The 18067-nt window shown below is 39.3% G+C and overlaps 1 protein-coding gene across 1 annotated transcript in view; it reads right to left on the bottom strand.

Annotated features, from left to right (window-relative positions):
• The window catches only part of PKHD1 (polycystic kidney and hepatic disease 1 (autosomal recessive)), a 507823-nt gene that overhangs the window by 248468 nt on the left and 241288 nt on the right, over positions 1-18067 (bottom strand). Inside the window, 2 exon segments of the mRNA XM_011981329.1 lie at positions 2273-2450; positions 14356-14602. Coding sequence (XP_011836719.1) covers positions 2273-2450; positions 14356-14602 — 425 coding nt within the window.

The following is an 18067-nucleotide window of genomic DNA, read 5'->3' as shown; positions in this document are numbered from 1 at the left end:
TTGTTCATTCCTTTACATTCTTTTTTCTTATCTGCATGTCTTATATCAGTGAGGTGGTCTTCAAACTCTGATATCCTTTCTTTCACTTAGTCTTTTTGGCTGTTGATACTTGTGTATGCTTCACAACATTCTCGTGCTGTGTTTCTTGGCTCCATCAGGTCATTTATATTCCTCTCTAAACTGGATATTCTAGTTAGCAATTCCAGGTTCTTAGCTTCTTTGCATTGGGTTAGAGCATGCTCCTTTAGCGCATTATAGTTTTTTATTACCCATCTTTTGAAGCCTACTTCTGTCAATTCATCAATTCATCCATTTGATCCTCTATCCAGTTCTGTGCCCTTGATGGAGAGACGCTGTAATCATTTGGAGGAGAAGAGGCACTCTGGCCTTTTTGGTTTTCAGCATTTTCTGATTGATTCTTTTTCATCTTTCTGAGCTTGTCTAGTCTTGCTCTGTGAGGTTGTTGACCCATGGATAGGGTTTTTGTGGGGGCCTTTTGGTTGTTGTTGTTGATGCTGCTGTTGTCACTTTCTGCTTCTTTGTTTTTCTTTCAGGTCCCTCTTCTGTAGGGCTGCTGCAGTTTGCTGGGGGTTCACTTCAGGCCCTATTCATCTGATTTGCTCCCGTGCCTGGAGATGTCACTCAAGGAGGCTGGAGAGCAGCAAAGATGGGTGCCTGCTTCTTCTTCTGGGACCTCTGACCTCAAGGGGCACCAACTGGATGCCAGTAGGATCGCTCCTGTATAGGGTGTCTGACAACCTCTGTTGGAGGCTCTCACCCGGTTTGGTGGCACGAGGAGTAGGACCCGTTCCAACAAAGCACTTTGTCCCTTGGTGGAGAGAGTGTGTTTCACTGCGGGGAAACCCACCCGTCTGGGCTGCCGGGATTCCTCAGAAATACCAGGAGGACAGGCCAAGTCTGCTGGTCCACAGAGACTGCAGCTACCCCCTCCCCCCGGGACTCAGGCCCAGGGAGATATGAATTCTCTCCCTGAGCCTCTGGCTGGAGTTATCAGAGATCCTGCGGGGAAGCCCTGCCCACTGAAGAAGGATGGGTCAGAGTTAGGCCCGAAGAGGACTCTGGCTGCAGGCAGCCACAGCCGGTATATTGGGCTGTCGGGACAAGTCTTGGGACAAAAGTCATCCAGCCTCCCTGGCTCCAAGGGGGGAAAAAGCGCAGCCTAGAGGTATAGAAGTGGATGCTGCCTTTCCCCCACCCACGGAACTTAGCGTGTTAGGCAGTTGCAAGTCCCAGTGCTGGCTGCTGCCTCTCCTGAGCTCCAAGCTGGGAGTTCAGATGCTTAGACAGCAGGCAGCTGCAGCCAATGCTGGTCGCCCCTCCCCCTGGGAGTTGGGTAGGCTTAAGCAGATTCCAGCTGAGAGGCTGTAAGAATCTGCATGTTCCAGGCTTAGGATGCTAGGCCCTGGTGGTGGTGTGGGTTCGCGAGTGAGATCTTCCGATCCGTGGGTTGCACAATTCCATGGAAAAAGCACTTTCCCCGGCTGGGTAGCAGCTCACTCACTGCCTCCCTTGGCTGGAAGACACAGAGTTCCTTTTCCCGTGTGGCTCTCAGGTGGGCCACCGCACCACACTGCTCTTCCCTTTTCTCTGTGGGCCACACCAGCCTTCTAGTCAATTTTGATAAGAGAACCTGGATACCTTGGTTGCCAATGAAGGCTTCCCATGATTATTATGATTTTGTTTTGTCTTTTCGATGGGAGCCTCCGAACGTCTCTGCTTCTAGTAGGCCATCTTGCCACATGGTCATTTCTAGCTTCACTGCTGTTAAATTTGTCTCCCTTAACCCAATCCCACCTGCGGACTCATACAGACTTCTATTTGAAAGTTAATCTTTGACCACAAGGTGGCAGTATGCAATGTATAAATGCTTTGGTAAGGCATTTTCTCTGGCTACAAACATCTCTCTCTAGGGTAAATTGGCTATTAACCAATAATTTTTAAAGAAATGCAATTCTATAAGATGTGTAGAGGTTGTTTCTTATTGTATTAATAAATTTAAATTTTCATTCTGCATTCACAATAACACATAAATAGATTCTAAAATTTTCAAGTTTAAAAAGCAACCAAATCTCATATTTAGCTTATTTTCATCTGGCCAAAATACTATTGAAGTTTTCTTTATCTGCATCAGAATATGCCAAGACTTTCAATAACGAGATAATCTGCTCCTCTTTCAACCCATTATCTCAAACAAAGAAAGATAAGAACAAGTGAGAATGGGGCATACCAACTAATGGATTCCTTGGGTTACCTGCAGAGATCTGTTGATCCAAAGGTTCTCAGATCGCAATGAGTAGGTCTCTTGGTCCAAGAGCAGAGCCATCCAGCCATGAGGGTTAGACAGTGTATCACGTACATAATTGACAGTGGTTGTTTTATTTCTGCTGTCAGTCATGGTTAAATCATAAGAAACTTCAGGAGCATTAGCTCTAGAGTGATTTTAAAAGGAAAACAAGATGGGTTGCAAGATTATTCGCTCATTCTGAATCCAATACATTCCTCTTTCATCAATTGCAATCATCTTTCTATTCTCTCCATCTATGTCTTAGGCCCTCTTTAGTTGTATGTCTAGGGAGGTGTTAGCAGTCACTGTGTGAGTGAAAGCAACCCATTGTGAAGTTGCCATTGGATCATTTGCAAATTGCAATGGCCTGGTGAACTGGAGGTGGTGACTCTCAGGTTTTTTGTTCTTTTGTTTTTTGTTCTTTGTTTTTTTCTTGAGACAGAGTTTCGCTCTTGTGCATGCTGGAGTGCAATGGCAAGGTCTTTGCTCACTGCAACTCTGCCACTAATAAATGTCATATTAATGATTTTGTATGAGCCAGGACTATATACTACAATTTTAACAAAGAAATGTCTATGGCCAGAATTTTGCCTTGGACCAGATTTATCAACAGCAAAAAACATTATTATTGGTAACTGGATATTCACATGAGGAACAATTGACAGCGGCCTGGGACCTGACACGCCTAAGTGCTGAGACTCTCAGAAGTCCTGCTCAAAATGCCCAGCAGGAGTCGCTTCAGCATCCTTCTCTAGAGTGATGAGGCAACCTGCTCCTCTCCTGAAGCCTTGTGTAATGCCTAGTGCTCACTGCTATTACAGTATCCATGTGTTCTTGCCTTTTTAAAAACATAGATTATAAGACCTATAAATTAGAGATGTTTTCCCTTTTCTTATTGGTATCCTCTGCCCTGGCACAGGGCCCAGCACACAATGGCACCCAAATCATGTTTTTTATATGAATGAAGAATGCATAGATGAGATCTTCCAAAAGCAGCCAGTGACATTTTCTAATGTATATAAAGTGTTCTAGAAGAACTGCATTTTACCAAATGAGGAAACTGAGGCAAGGTAGAGCAAAAGCAATATGTGAGTATCACAAAGTAGAACTAGAAATTTGTGAATCGAGTTACCCAACTTATTCTATACAGCCATCCCAGAAAATGACTATTAAGACTTCATTAAAACATAAGTAGATTTAGCCAATGATTAGACCCCTAAAAGAGAGACAAAGTGGACCTAAAGAAATAAAGCAAAAGCCAAAAAAAAAAAAATCAATACACATTATGACTATTCTTCCTCCTTTGGTTTAGTTTTCATGAGAATCTTTAACTGTGACATTTTGCCGCAGGCAGATAATTAAATTCTCAAAGTAAGGGAAATGAGTCAAAAGAGGACATTGGGTTTTCACAGTGAGATGGGGCATGAGTACATCTAAGGCCAATTTATAAGTCCATGGAATATTACAAAAAGGAACTTTTTTAGTGTTGCACACTTGGGCACTGGAACCAAATGGGTATCAACTGAAATCTAGATTGGCACTCAGTAGGTGTGTAAACCTGGGCAAATTTCAGAACCTATTTAACCTTTAGATTCATTTCTTTTTCAAATGGAGGCAACAATAGAACAGATCTCATGTAGGTACTATGAAACATAATCTACATAAATCACTCACCAAGGTCAATAACATCTACTTAGATCTCACTTAAGAACCTCAAATATGCCAGATTTACCATTCTGCACTACTTACTTGAATGCCTAGAGGTTTATTCAGGATATTCGGTCATTTAAAAATGTACCAAAAACCCTTCCATGGTACAGATCATTGACCCTGGCAATGTAGCACTTGACACATATTTCTTGCAAGATTAAATGTACTTGTTTCATCCATTAATTAATGAAATGAAAGGGATTAAAAATCCTCAGGGCATTTGGGAATGAAAGAACTACTCTTTTTCTCTATGCAGCATTAACTGAACCTTTAGAAATCTTGGAGGAGTGGAAACTGTCTTCCTTCCTTTGGGTTTTAGATACTTAGGTTTGTTGTCCACCCTTCCCCACGCCAGCCCTTCAGGATTTAAATTGGAACTAATGGACAATTCTCAACCTATATTCTTAGAATCAGAATGAACACAAAGGTCATCTGTTCTAATTTCCAATCCAGTGCAGGAATTCCCACCACATTTCATCCCTCCCCTTCTTTCAGTTATGGGGTGTTCACATCTTCAAATAGAAAACATTCCATATATGGAATTTAGTTTCAAATTGTAATCTTTACAAAAGTTTTAGAATGTTAAATTTCCCTTCTTAGAATTTCCAGTCATTTGCCTTCAGTCATCATGGCTCTCTCTTCCCCTGATGGAAACCATGAGTCCCATAATCCCATGATATTGTCTAGTAACAGTTTGGCCCAACTATATTTAGCAAATAAAAATAAGCTTTGGGGACATAAGTGTAAAACAAATATGATAAGAAGAGGTAAGTTTGAACTAAGAAATATCAACATTGGCTATAGTAGGTACTGTGGTCAATAAATAAAACACACTAGAAATATCTAAATTTCCTCAAGTACAGAGAATGATTATAAGTGTTTCAGGTTCCAAAAGTATATCCTTGCAGTTTTTACTGAAATATATGGGCTTGGAAAAATAAATCACAAGACCTAAATCCAAGAGAGACTAATTGATAAATCGGAATTTTCAGTTAATGATTTACAGTAAGAAATAAAAGTGCCTTTCATATAGTGGGAGTTTAACAAATATTTTCTGAACGAATAAATGAGTGTTATATGCAGCAGAACACTCCAGCTGGTTATGCAGCAACATTTCTCCCCAACTTGGAAGTCTACCTAGAAAACCACATGAGGGTCGAGAGATTTCCTGCAAACTGATTTTCAAAAGAAATCAGCAGTTGGATGGCACATGTATACATATGTAACAAACCTGCACATTGTGCACATGCACCCTAGAACTTAAAGTATAATAATAAAAAGAAAGAAATCAGCGGTTGGAGGATCCTAAGTTATCAGAGCTTGATACAGTCAACCCCATATCAGTAGGATATTTGCCAAGACAAACACAGTCGGTGGTCAGAAAACCTCTCCTGGGCACATGCAAGCAATGTGTACTAATAATGGTCTCAGGTCTGGGAAAATGCTATGATTTCCTTGAAAACTCATATTTCTTCAATCCTAGTCAAGTGCTGTCAATTAAACTACTTTTTAAAAATAGTTTTAACTATACACCAGAAGAAGATCTCTATTCAAAAGCATCCATCTGTTCACATTTAATTCCTCCTGCCTTACCTATCTTCTCATGCATACCACATTGATGATTTTAAAAAATTACCTCAATATGTGATAATACAATCAATTGGGTAGATATTTCCAGAAATATTTTTTAATTCCAGCAATGTGGTCCCAAGAATTTCCCTGGTCACCTTAACTGGACTTAATTACTCCTCAAATTTCAATTAACACCATGTTTATAGACCAATTTTTAGGATGTTATTTCCCCTGACTCAGTTTCTATAGATTACAATTTCAATTATTGAAGGAAGCATTTTTCAGATCATCTCCCCAGTTTCTGAAGGCCCATACAAATGTGATCCCTCTTCAAATAGTGTCAAACTGTTAAATGCTAGCAATAATTTGCTTCTATTCGTCCTTGGAAACACTGCACCTTCCTTTTGATGTTCTTTTCCTTCTAGTCAGAATCCAATAATCTGATGCAAACTCCTTGGCCAACCAGAGACACACCATAGCACGCTGTGGTCCTAAATTACCCTTTCTTATTTCTCCTTCATGCACTGCTCATTCTCTCAGAGCCTTGAGCCTATCAAGCTCCCCTCATCCATCTCAACCAAGGTTTATTAGGGATGCAATTTCACAGCTTTCATGTGCAGCACCAGCTTTCTGCAGTACAATACAGGTAGAGAAGGAGGTTATCATATATACTACACTTTTATCACAGCTGGTAGTAGAGAGGGTCATATGGTAAGCATTCAGATATGCTTTCCACTCTGAAAAGCAACTCAAAAAGCAAAAGACCTGTCTCCCATCAGGCAAGATGCCTTGTACCGACCATCACCAGGGGCCAAAAATTCCGTCAGATCATCTCCTGCCCTCCTAGGCCAAATGCCAGAATTGACCATGGAGGGGTCTTCTGTAAAGCACCAAAGGAACATCAAGAGTCAAAAAAACACCATCAAGAGAACTTACCAACCATAATTACTACAATTTTCACTTGCCCTAAATAGCCACCAATTTCCCCATGCCCTAAATAGCCACCAATCTCCCTCTCTTTACTGTTAATGAAGCAAAGGAGCACAAAAGTATTTCTAATTTGGAGGAGCCAAGGGAGTCTGCATGGGCCATTAGCAACAGAGAGCTTCATTACTAGGGGAAGAAGTCTCTCCCTGAACTTCTCATGGCTTTATGTGCAAGAAATCAGGAGGCAACCAGTCCATTTTAAATGTTAACCCTTACCTCTGCCTCAGCAACAGCTCCTGCTGTCTATGATCAAAAAGACAAAAGGGCTACAAGCCTTACATGTTGTTTTTCTTTTCTGTGGGCTGCCTTAATGTTTGTTCTTTTTTAATTTATTTTATTTTTTATTTATTATTATTATTATTATTATTATTATTTGAGATGGAGTTTCACTCTTGTTGCCCAGGTTGGAGTGCAGTGGCATGATCTCAGCTCACTGCAACCTCTGCATTTCAGGTTCAAGTAATTTTCCTGCCTCAGACTCCTGAGTAGCTGGGATTATAGGCACCCACCACACCCGGCTAATTTTTTATGTTTTTAGTACAGACAGGGTTTCACCATGTTGGCCAGGCTGGTCTCGAACTCCTGACCTCAGGTCATCCACCCGCCTCAGCCCCCCAAAGTGCAGGGATTACAGGTGTGAGCCACCATGCCCGGCCCAAACCTGTTTTTAATTCAGGGAAATGTTTCGTTAGAAATATAACGCTGTCACTTGGTAAAACTTCCTGGTCAAAGTATCAATTTACCATACTAGTTACTCAAATAGTTATGTAAGTTAGTGCCCATGTATTGTGCAGAACTGTTGAATCCCACAAAGGATTCGTTAGGCAATCAATAATACCAATGAGAGCAGATATTAACTCCCTGGTTTTTGTTTACTATTAGCTTACTTTTCCTGAGGGTCCGTATCTCTGTGTATTAAAGACAAGCATTGCACTGAGCTCTAAATGCTCTTGATTTGGAACAATTGTGAAATAAATCCTTTATAATTATCCATCTCCTAAGCCAGACACACCACAATACCTAACCTCAAATGGTGTTGCAAACATCTTCTGAGTATTTGTGCTTGTTGCTGTCACTCTCATCTTTTACTGCGCAAAGGGGAAGAAAAATCAAAACTATGAGCACAGCAAACAAATTTCTGTGGCATGGCTTTGCATGAGCATTCTTTAAAAATACACCATGGTCATAACAGTCCTTGTCACAGCACCACTATTCTAACTGCTGACCTGCCACCATTCAGTAATATATCATTAGCATTGTATCATTAAGTTTTTCTATCCACAGCGTTATGGATTCAGAAACACTTAAATATTTCTCCTCTAAGGAAGTATCTACAGTTTTTGCAACATAGTTATCTGCTGTTATATTAGGACAATACTTTTTGCCCATTCTATCTTAATACATGAAGAAAAGGATGCCCATTATCCTCCTTTAGGTGACCATATGCCATTGCATCTCTACTTTTGATCTGTTGAGTCCAATTGGAATGGCTGTTTGAGAACATGAGAACACTGTCATTGAAGCTATGCAACCAGAAGGTAGACAGGTGGACAACTGCTTGTTAGGGACATTGAAAAATATTTTATCCAGCAGGTAGGAAGTTAGACTAAGAAGCTTGTACTCATATATATATATACACACACACACACACACACACACACACACATATATGCATATCGGAACTGTGATGGGGATGACTGACACTGGCTGGCAGGAGTCCATCATTGACCCATTGACCCTTCTTCCCAACTTCATGTTCAGTGCTTTTAGGTTGGAAGTTTAAAATAAGGCATGTGAGAGTATTTTCACCATAGAATTAGGCAAATGCAATAAACCAGAGCTTTTTATTCTGGAAAGCTAGTTGTTAAACATTTACCAGCATACCACTGCAACCTTTTGTTATTCATAAAACTTAATAACCATGTAATATTGTTGATGATATTCCTCAGTTTGGGGTCCACTGTGATTTTTAGATCTTTTTCTACTTTAATTCTGTAACATTTGCTGCCAAGAAAGGATAATACATCTTTGAATTTTCTTGTCTCACAGGGTTGTTTTTTAGGGACTGAAAAGATACCATTAGTGATGCCATACCTATTTATCCCTAGGAAGGAAAGTCAAGCGATTATTAGAGGAAAGGCTAGGCCAAAATTTCCATTTGAACTCTTCTTTATTTTTGCATTCACAGAGGCAGGGGGTGCCTCGTACTTTGAACACTGACACATTAAGAGCGGTTACATAGGTAAAAACTGAATGCAAGCTCTACAGGAGAGGATATTAAGCAAGATCTAAGAATCAAGGTGATCAACAAGAACATTAACCTTTTACTTTCCAGGAGAGATGGGAAGGAAGAAACAGAAGGTACTGGGGCACGATGAATCGAAGACTACGCCCTGAATGACCTCAGATTCTACAACCACCTGGGAGGTTTTGCTGGGCCACTACAACGTCGTGTGATTATTACAAATTATTCCCTATTTTTCAGGAATTGGACGAAGTTACTTTTGAAAAAACCTAATTCCCTTGCCAGGCATTTGTTTCTCATAAACAAAAAATTCTACAGTAATCTATTCAATTAGTATTATGCCTATGCGTTGTTTTGCAAATCACAAATGTAAAAGAGATATTCTTTAAAGAGTACCTACTACATGTCAGGCAATGACCTTGAGGGATAAATACCATTATACCCATTTTAGTGATGAAAGAACTGAAACAAAAAAAGGTAAACTAACTTATCCAAAGAAATATACCTAGGAAATAGATGGGGATATGACTTGTACCCACAAAGGATGGTTAATTACTTCTTTATTGTTCAGTCTGAAAAATAATTTCAAACATGTACTGTATATATGTCCTGACTATTTTATGTACATCCTGTAAAAACTCAGAAGGATTGGTCAGCCAATCTACAAAATCCTGCAAGCTCTTCTAATCTCCCTCACACTCATTACAGTTACTAATTGGAAGACAGAATCAAGGTCTGCTTTGTTGATATCTCAATGAGTCTATGACAAGTGACGAAGTTATAGATTGCTGTAAACAACAATGAAAAAATTTTTGAGAAAATAATTATGAGGGTGGAGCTTACATCTTCTCTATCACAGCTTTATGTATCTATTCCATCAGGGCAAGAAAACAATTACAAATAAAGGCAAACTGATGATTGAGTTGGGCTAGAGTGGGGTTGGATAGAGAAGGAATCAGCAATTAGAATAAATCCTCCAGTCGAATGATTGCCCCAGGAAAGTAAAAGCCCAAAGAATATTATGAAAGAACATCCTTAAATATTAGATATTCCTAGGAATTGTAGAAGACTGGAGATAGCATTCTACTCCTGGGTCTTCTAAAGAAAAGCCGAACGCTGCGGACTCCTCATGAACATGTCCTAGGAGAGAAATGGACAATAATGACACTAAAGGAAGATTTGGGGGCAGTCCACTATTTTTTTATTTATATTTATTTACTCAACACTAATTTTGTTGAGTTGCTATGTGTTAAACACAGTTTGAGGCATCACAATACAAACAAAGAAAATCCCTATTCGCCCTCCTTGCTATCTATGAGGAGAGATGGAAAATTTAGAAAGCTATGCAGGTGCTATGAGTACTGATTAGAGCAAGTATAAAGAGCTAGCACACAATACAGATATCAAAACCTGCACAGCATGCTCAGGGAAGCTTAGCAGAGAAAACGACTTCTATGCTGAGTTCATGGAAGCTGAACATTATGAATTGAAGAGCACAAAGAAGTTGAATGTGGCTGAGAGACAGAATGCAGGAAAGGTAGAGCAGAGTGTGGAGAGAGAATGCTGGAACCCAAAGCAGACAGCAGGTCATGGAAGCTCCATGACACATTAGAAATGTCAGACTTTCCGGCCGTGCGCGGTGGCTCACGCCTGTAATCCCAGCACTTTCGGAGGCAGAGGCTGGCGGATCACAAGGTCAGGAGATCGAGATCATCCTGACTAACACAGTGAAACCCCGTCTCTACTAAAAATATAAAAAATCAGCGGGGCGTCGTGGCCGGGGCCTGCAATCTCAACTACTCCGGAGGCTGACGCAAGAGAACAGAGTGAACACGGGAGGCGGAGCTTACAGTGCGCCGAGAGTGCGCCACGGCACTCCAGCCTGGGCCACAGAGCGAGACTCTGACTCAAAAAAAAAAAAAAAAGGAAAAAAAAAATGTCATACTTTCCTTGGAAAGCACTGAGAATTCTTTAAAAGTTTCAAGCAAGCGAATGAATGGCAAGATCCGATCTGCATTTACAAAGTTCAGAGATTGAAACACCGAAAAATGGCAAGCTAAGTGGCTGTTGCAGTTCTACAGGTGAAAAGTAATGGTAGCCCAGACTGGAGAAGGATTTGGGGAAGGAGAGAAGTAGAAAGACTCAAGAGCGATTTCTTAAGGAGAGAAAATTGAGCTGATAGGTGATTAATGTGGGAAATAAGGTACAAGGATGAGTCGAGGATGACTCCATGTTTCAGTTTTAGACCAGCATTCGCCTCAGTGGGATTCTGAGCACCCAGAGAGAAACAGGTCCACAGAAAAAAAATCATAAATCCCATTTTGGCAAGTTGAGTTTTAAAGCAGCCACACTAAAAAGCTCAAAATAAACAAGTTAATTTTAGTAATATATTTAGCCCAATCTATCCCAAATATTATTTCAACATGATCAATATAAAGAAATTATTGAGATATTTTACATTCTTTTTTTCATATTAAGTCTTGGCTAAATGGTGGGTAATTCACTCTTATGGCACATCACAATTTGGACTAGGGAGATCTAAAAAAAGCACACAAAATCCTATTGATAATATTGTCCTTGTTTCGTGTAATTATTTCTATACAGAAAAAAAATTTTGTTTACCTAAAGTTTGGGATAGATAAATCCAAGAACTATGTGGGACATTTTATAATTATGGGACCCTGGAGAAAAACTGTCACTGGCATGTATGTCTGAGATGAGGTCCTGACTTACACTGGCAGAACTAACACCACCCCTGTCTCACCAGGAACACTGAGGTTCATAGGGGGAAGTCGGAAGAAACAGAAGCTGGGAAAGGAACGCTATCCAGAATACCTGTGGGTTCTACAGAAAGCATGTTTTTAGAGCTGATGAGAGGGAAAACAATATAAGCAGCACTCATACAGATCAAGCATGCTGTCATTTTAACAAAAGATAAACTAGACTCTGCCTTGTAGAGACTGGCAGTTTTTTCTTCACCCAAATATTAAATAGTGTGGCCAACTTCAAATATTTAAGTACTTCTGTCAGCCCGGCTGTTGGCTTTGAGTCATAGGAACCAATAAAGCAGGAAGTGCCACAAAGGTAAGCACCGTCAGATTTAAGGCAGTGAGGGACAGGAATAGAAGTTTGCCAATGTCAAACAAATAACTTGTAGTGAAAATGGGCCAGAGAGGGGGCCTACCAAGGAAGAACTCACACTCCAAGAGCCTGGTTCTTAGCAAAGCGGGAAGAGGATGTCTTGTTTATGCAGCTATGTAAAGCCTCACTCCCTGCCCTCTCGGGACCTCTCACTGAGGGAGGGAGGTAAGGGTTGAAAGTGAAGACAGCAGGGTGCTTATGCCATATTAGATCTCCATCAACATGCGACCCCAAAAGATCATGACTGTGGGAGCTTTGTAAATCAACCCGGGGTGCTTGCCCCGGGGCAAATAGCACAACAAATTAATCCTTTCTCCATGAAATGCAGCAAAGTTTGTATCTATGCTGAATTCAAATTGCTCATTAGCTCTGACATGTTCCTAATGAGGTTATAATGCTTTGGGACAAAGATCAAGTCACTGAACACAAATAGCTAGGGATAGAATCGTAGAAAGATAAAATTAGAAGGACCTTAGAGGAGTGTCTCTCAGACTTTAATACGGATCACCTGGGCATTGTAATTCAGGACATCTGGGGCCCAGTCTGAGATTCTGTATTTCTAACAAAATCCCTGGTGCTGCTGCTCCTGCTGGTCCATGGACAACACTTTGAGCAGCAAGGCCTTAGAGATCATTTAATCCAGTTGCCTCTCCTAGAGGTGAGAGCATCAGGGCCAAGAGACGTATAACTGGAAGCATGCTGAGACTTCCAGGTGGCTAATTAAGGTCAGTTGGGTATTTGTCCATAGACCTGTGAGTCAACCTGAAAATTTTAAATAGAATCTAAGGAGTAGAGTGACCAATCAGGCTAGCTGACTGAGGAAGTTTCCGGAACATGGAATTTTCCTTTTTAAAAGAAGAAAAAATCCAGGAAAACCAGGATACGTTTTTCACCCTACTAGACCCTTTTGAATCTACTTAGAATACAGCATCAGGATTATATTTTTCTTGACCTTGTCAGTCCCCAAGTGGTGGGATCATGACCTGCCACCAAGGCAAGCACCTGAATATCCTGTCCCAAAGATCTCAAAGAGCAAATGCTCAAACAAGTTTGAGGCTCTACAGAGCCTTCTAACATCACAGTGACAAGTGCCTCTCTAAGAGACAGCCTACCAGTAGATCTCAAAGTAAAGCATAATAAAGGACTATCAAGAACACACAGAAATAAACATTATATAAGCACATAATGTTCCGTTTAAGTACACTAATCTGTTTTCCTCATTTGATAAAATGCATGTAAGAAATAAATCACTAATTTTTATAACTCTCAAAACACTCATTTAAAACATCCTTGATAAAAACACTAAAATAATAAAAATTAGGCTGCATCCCTGAGAATGAAGAAAAAGTTATGCTCTGCACAATCAAAATGATTAGAAATAAAAATATATCCCCACATATTATTATTTTACTCACTGGAACTGGGCTCATTAACGTTAGGTAGAATAATGAATGTCCAGAAAGCAAAAATGAAAAATTTCCAGACTATTCAATGCTAGCAGTGCTTTGCTAAGGCTTCCCAAACAGAATGCCAAAGTACTGATTCCATATGCATTCAAAATACAGAGTTAGTGCAATCCTAACCACAATGATTCTCACTCCCTGGAGTTTACTTGTTCAAGTAAGAGGCCAATGTGGTCTGACTGAATTACTTGACTTAATATTCATGGAGTTAGGACACTTAAGACAAAGGAAGAAAGTAAGTGTGGCTAAATATATACAATGCATTTGGAATAAGTAAAAGACAGAACCCTAGACACTCAGCAATCGTTACCTGGAAATTAAAGAGGGCAGGAGCAATCCTATTATGCATTATAAACAGCCCCGCTGCTGACTTAATGGTAGTTTGAGTAGCATAACCAAGGAGTCCTTGCTCCAATATTAATAGGAAATGTATTGTAGGAATCCAATAGTTCATGAAATTAACAAGGAAAATGAACTGGAGTGAAGCAACTTTGCAAGTAATAGGAGGCATCAGCAATTGCTTCCCTGGAGCATATTGAACACTTAAAAAGAGCTTGGGAAGAGCACATGTATATAAATGAGAATGGACATTATTAGAATTTTTTAATAATACTCTTAATTTAAATATATTTCAAACTCTCTGTTGGTTGTAAGTCTTTTAAAGAAGAAGTTATTAGCCCAAAATGTCAATAAGAGGTCACAGGCTATGAGATCTGGTCCAAAGATATTTGCAAATTAGCTGCCATTTGAGTCAGCTTAAAACTACCATACACTCACCATTAGGCAGCTATCAAAATTATTCCCATTTCACTTCTGTAGAGCTAAATACTTCAAATAATCTAGAAAACAATTTCCCTTCTATAAGCCTCAACAGCCAGAGTAACAGATGCATGCTCATCAGCAAGCTAAAAAGTATAGTTAATTCCACTTACAAACCAATCGACATACGATGAAAAAGAACACCTCCTCCACAGGCACTGCCATGGACAACCCGACCAAAGCTTGCATTGACCAAACAAGAAGCTGAAAGGGTTTCCATAGAAGCAAGAATGTGACTTCTGTTTTTCCCAGACAGAGATCCATCCAAGTCTTCCAAAATTGCTGCATGAGGAAATGGAAATGCCACTAAGTTTGAAGAGTTTATAAACTTCAACTGGCTGGTCTTCACAGTAAATCCACCTACAAATTTGAAGACAGAAAGATTATTACACAATGGCACAAATAGCAACTAAATTCACTGGAGTAATGGTCTTAGGATTTAAATTGCATATTTATCCAGTTTTACAATTCACCTATTCATGCAAGAAAAAAAGTGTTTTCTGGAGTTGTTTTACAGTGAGTGTTTACTGTCTTCCAACCTCTGGTATGTGCTAGAGATACTAAGAGGTATAAGTGCAGCATTGGCCCTACCTTCATGCAGTCTGTAGTCCACACTGTAGAACAGTGATTTTTCTATCAGGGTTGATTTTACCTTCCAAGAGACATATGACACTATTTTCAATCATTTTTGGCTGTCACAACTGGGGAGTTGGCAGTGCTACTGGCAGCTAGTAGGTAGAAACCAGAGATGCTGCTAAATATCCTACAATGCACAGGAAAGTCCCCACAACAAAGGATTATCTCACCCAAAATGCCAATAGTGCCAAGGGTAAGAAACTCTGGTCTAGTGGGAAATAGAAACAGAAAACATTAATTTATTAATTACTTAGCACTAAAGATGCTATGGATTAGTCTTCCAATCTTTCAGCTTTCATTCCTCTATGGTGAGTCTAAGCCCTCCAATACCTCTTACTATGAGGTTTATACTTTAAACATTTACTTTCAAAAGCAAACTCAATTAATCACTTGGGCAAATAGTATTAGTAATACACTTTCTAAGTATTAGCTGCAGGGCCATACTTCTTGGCAGTCTTTCTCCAACACCACTGCCATGTGACTCATTGGTACTATCGGTCCAATTGCCTAGAAGGAAAGTATGGCAGTGATCTTCTAATTCACACACCCATGTCATTAAAAGAAGAAAACTGAGTACACATCTCCCAGTACATATACTACCATACCGTAATGTATTATGTACATTATAAAATATACAAAAAAGAAAATAAAATGAAAAATATACAAATTGAGGCTCTGATGTTTTCACTCTGCAGCCCAATAGAGTACATGCAGTGAATTAATTCATGCATGAAAGGCTACACAATTGCACCTCTTGCAACTTCTGTATTTCATTTAATACCACAAACCACCTGCAGCTCTACATTTCAGTCATGTTGGACTTCTTTGTGATTTCCGAAGCACAACTGGCTTTTTGGATTCTATTTTTTTGTGTGTGTGTATACTGTTCCTAGAAATTCTTCCTTGCATATACCTTCTTGCAAACTTCTCTTCACCTTCCTAAACCCTACTCAAGAATAACCTCTATGAGCTCTTGCCTGATTCCCTTCCTCAGCCCCTTCACTGACTTCGTTGGGTGCTCTATTACTGCGTTCATCATGCTTTCTTATGACGATGGGCTTGGACATTTATTTTAGTGCCTAGATCAAGAGTTCCTGGAGGACAGAAATTATATGTTTTTATATTTGCACCCCCTAGGTCCTTAAGCAGAGCCTGAAATAGACAGTATTTAAGCAAATGAAGAGAGGAGTTAGCCAATATTATTCAGTGAAAAGGGATTAGAGTTCATAGGAGTAGTGTGATTTTTTTTTCACTGTCTCATGAATGATATGAAATAGTCAAGATATTAAAGAATTGAGGAATTGTGACTGCAAGCACTTGTTATGAGGCATTTTTATTTCTATTATTATTTCTACAATCCTAAACTCAGATGCCACCTAAATAAAAACAATCTTTCATTCTGCCTACATAGGAAAAAAAAAGTGGAGACTTGTTGATTATTCATTTAATTAAAAAAACAAACAATTATCTAAATTGGTGATTCAAACCACAAGAGCATATTTAGTTGAATTACTTGGTTTGGCTGTTTACAATGATCAAATCAACTAGATTACTCTCTACCTCTTTCACCTTGGCCCATGAGTCCTCCAAGTTATTTCTTACCACCTCTGAGATACGGTTAAAAAGTGGGCAAGAACTCCTATGGTTCCTTTGTGCATACATCAAGTCCTGGACTGTTGAAAACATTAAGCACCTGAACTTTGGCTCTTTTGAGGAAAGGTTGTATGCATGTTAGTTTACACCCAGTTATCTACCCATCTAACTCTATTCATTCATTTAATCAATACACTGCCTGTCTACTAGGCATCTGGCTCTGTGCTAGGTACTAACAATTAAAACTCTGAGCAAGAAAGACATGATCTCTGCCTTTATGAAGGTCAGAGTGCAGCAGAGACATAGGACCATCATGATAGAATGTGATAGGCACCGTAATAGGAGGAGGACAGGGAGCTGCAGAAGCTGCACTGAGAGAACCTCCAGGATATCTTTTAGGAAATTTAAGCAACAGTTTCTACTGATGCAATCTTATAACTGAAAGAGATAATGATTCACAAAGTATTTGCCACTATTTATAATACTGACTTGAATATTGGCCTTATTTATCATCTGTTCTGTCTATTCAAATAATTACCTTGTCCTTGGAAACAGTCTGAACAGGTTCTAATGGCCACACAGTTGATGAGATCAAAATTAACAAAGGTTGTGTTAGACACCATCAGTTCCCATCTTTTAGGAGTTTTAATCCCAGATGACATACACAGACTTCCCTGTGATTTAAAAGAAAAAAAGATGAAAGCAAAATAAGAAAACTGGACACATGAAATACAATTCATAATGCATGAATAAAAACAAAGATAAAAAAGCGAGCTATCGACTAAGAGAAAATATTTGCCAATCACACATATGACAAAGGACCTATATCCAGAATAAAGAAAGAATTCTCAGATTTCAACAGTAAGAAAACACACAATGCAATTCAAAATTAGGGAAAAAAAACCTTCAAAAGATAACTCAGAAAAGAAAATATACAGATAGTAAATAAGCACAGGAAAAAAAATATTCAACATCATTATTCACTAGGGAAATACAAATTAAGATCACACTGAAATATACTATGCACCTATTAGAATGGATAAATTAAAATACAGTGACAATAGTAAGTGCTGATGAGGATGAGAAAGAATTAAAACTCTCCTATGTTTCTAGTGGAATGCAAAATAAGGCAGCCACTCAAAGTTTGGCAGTTTCTTATAAAGTTAAATATGCCCTTATATGACCTAGCAATTCAACTCCTAGGTATTTACCTTAGAGAAATGAAAACTTACATTTATATAAAAACCTGACACAAATGTCCTTAACAGTTCCATTTATAATCACCAAATCTGGATACAAGCCAAATGCACCTCAATAAATGAATGGCTAAACAAACTGCATTACATCTATCTAATGGAATACTATTCGTCGATAATAAGGAATGTAATATTGATACATGCAACAAGTTGGATGAATCCCGATGGCATTCAGGAGTGAAGGAAGCCAGTCTCAAAAGGTTACATACTCTATGACTCCATTTATATGACTGTTGAAAAGGCAAAACTATAGTGACAGAGAATACATTAGTGATGGCCAGTGGTTTAAAGTAAGAGGAGGCTGTGGCTACAAAGATGGAGCAAGGAACTGGAATGGATG

Source organism: Mandrillus leucophaeus, unplaced genomic scaffold (genome assembly GCF_000951045.1).
Source record: "Mandrillus leucophaeus isolate KB7577 unplaced genomic scaffold, Mleu.le_1.0 Scaffold223, whole genome shotgun sequence".
NCBI classification, from domain to species: domain Eukaryota; kingdom Metazoa; phylum Chordata; class Mammalia; order Primates; family Cercopithecidae; genus Mandrillus; species Mandrillus leucophaeus.
The sequence above is the reverse complement of the archived record's forward strand: the minus strand, read 5'-3'. Positions and strand labels throughout refer to the sequence as shown.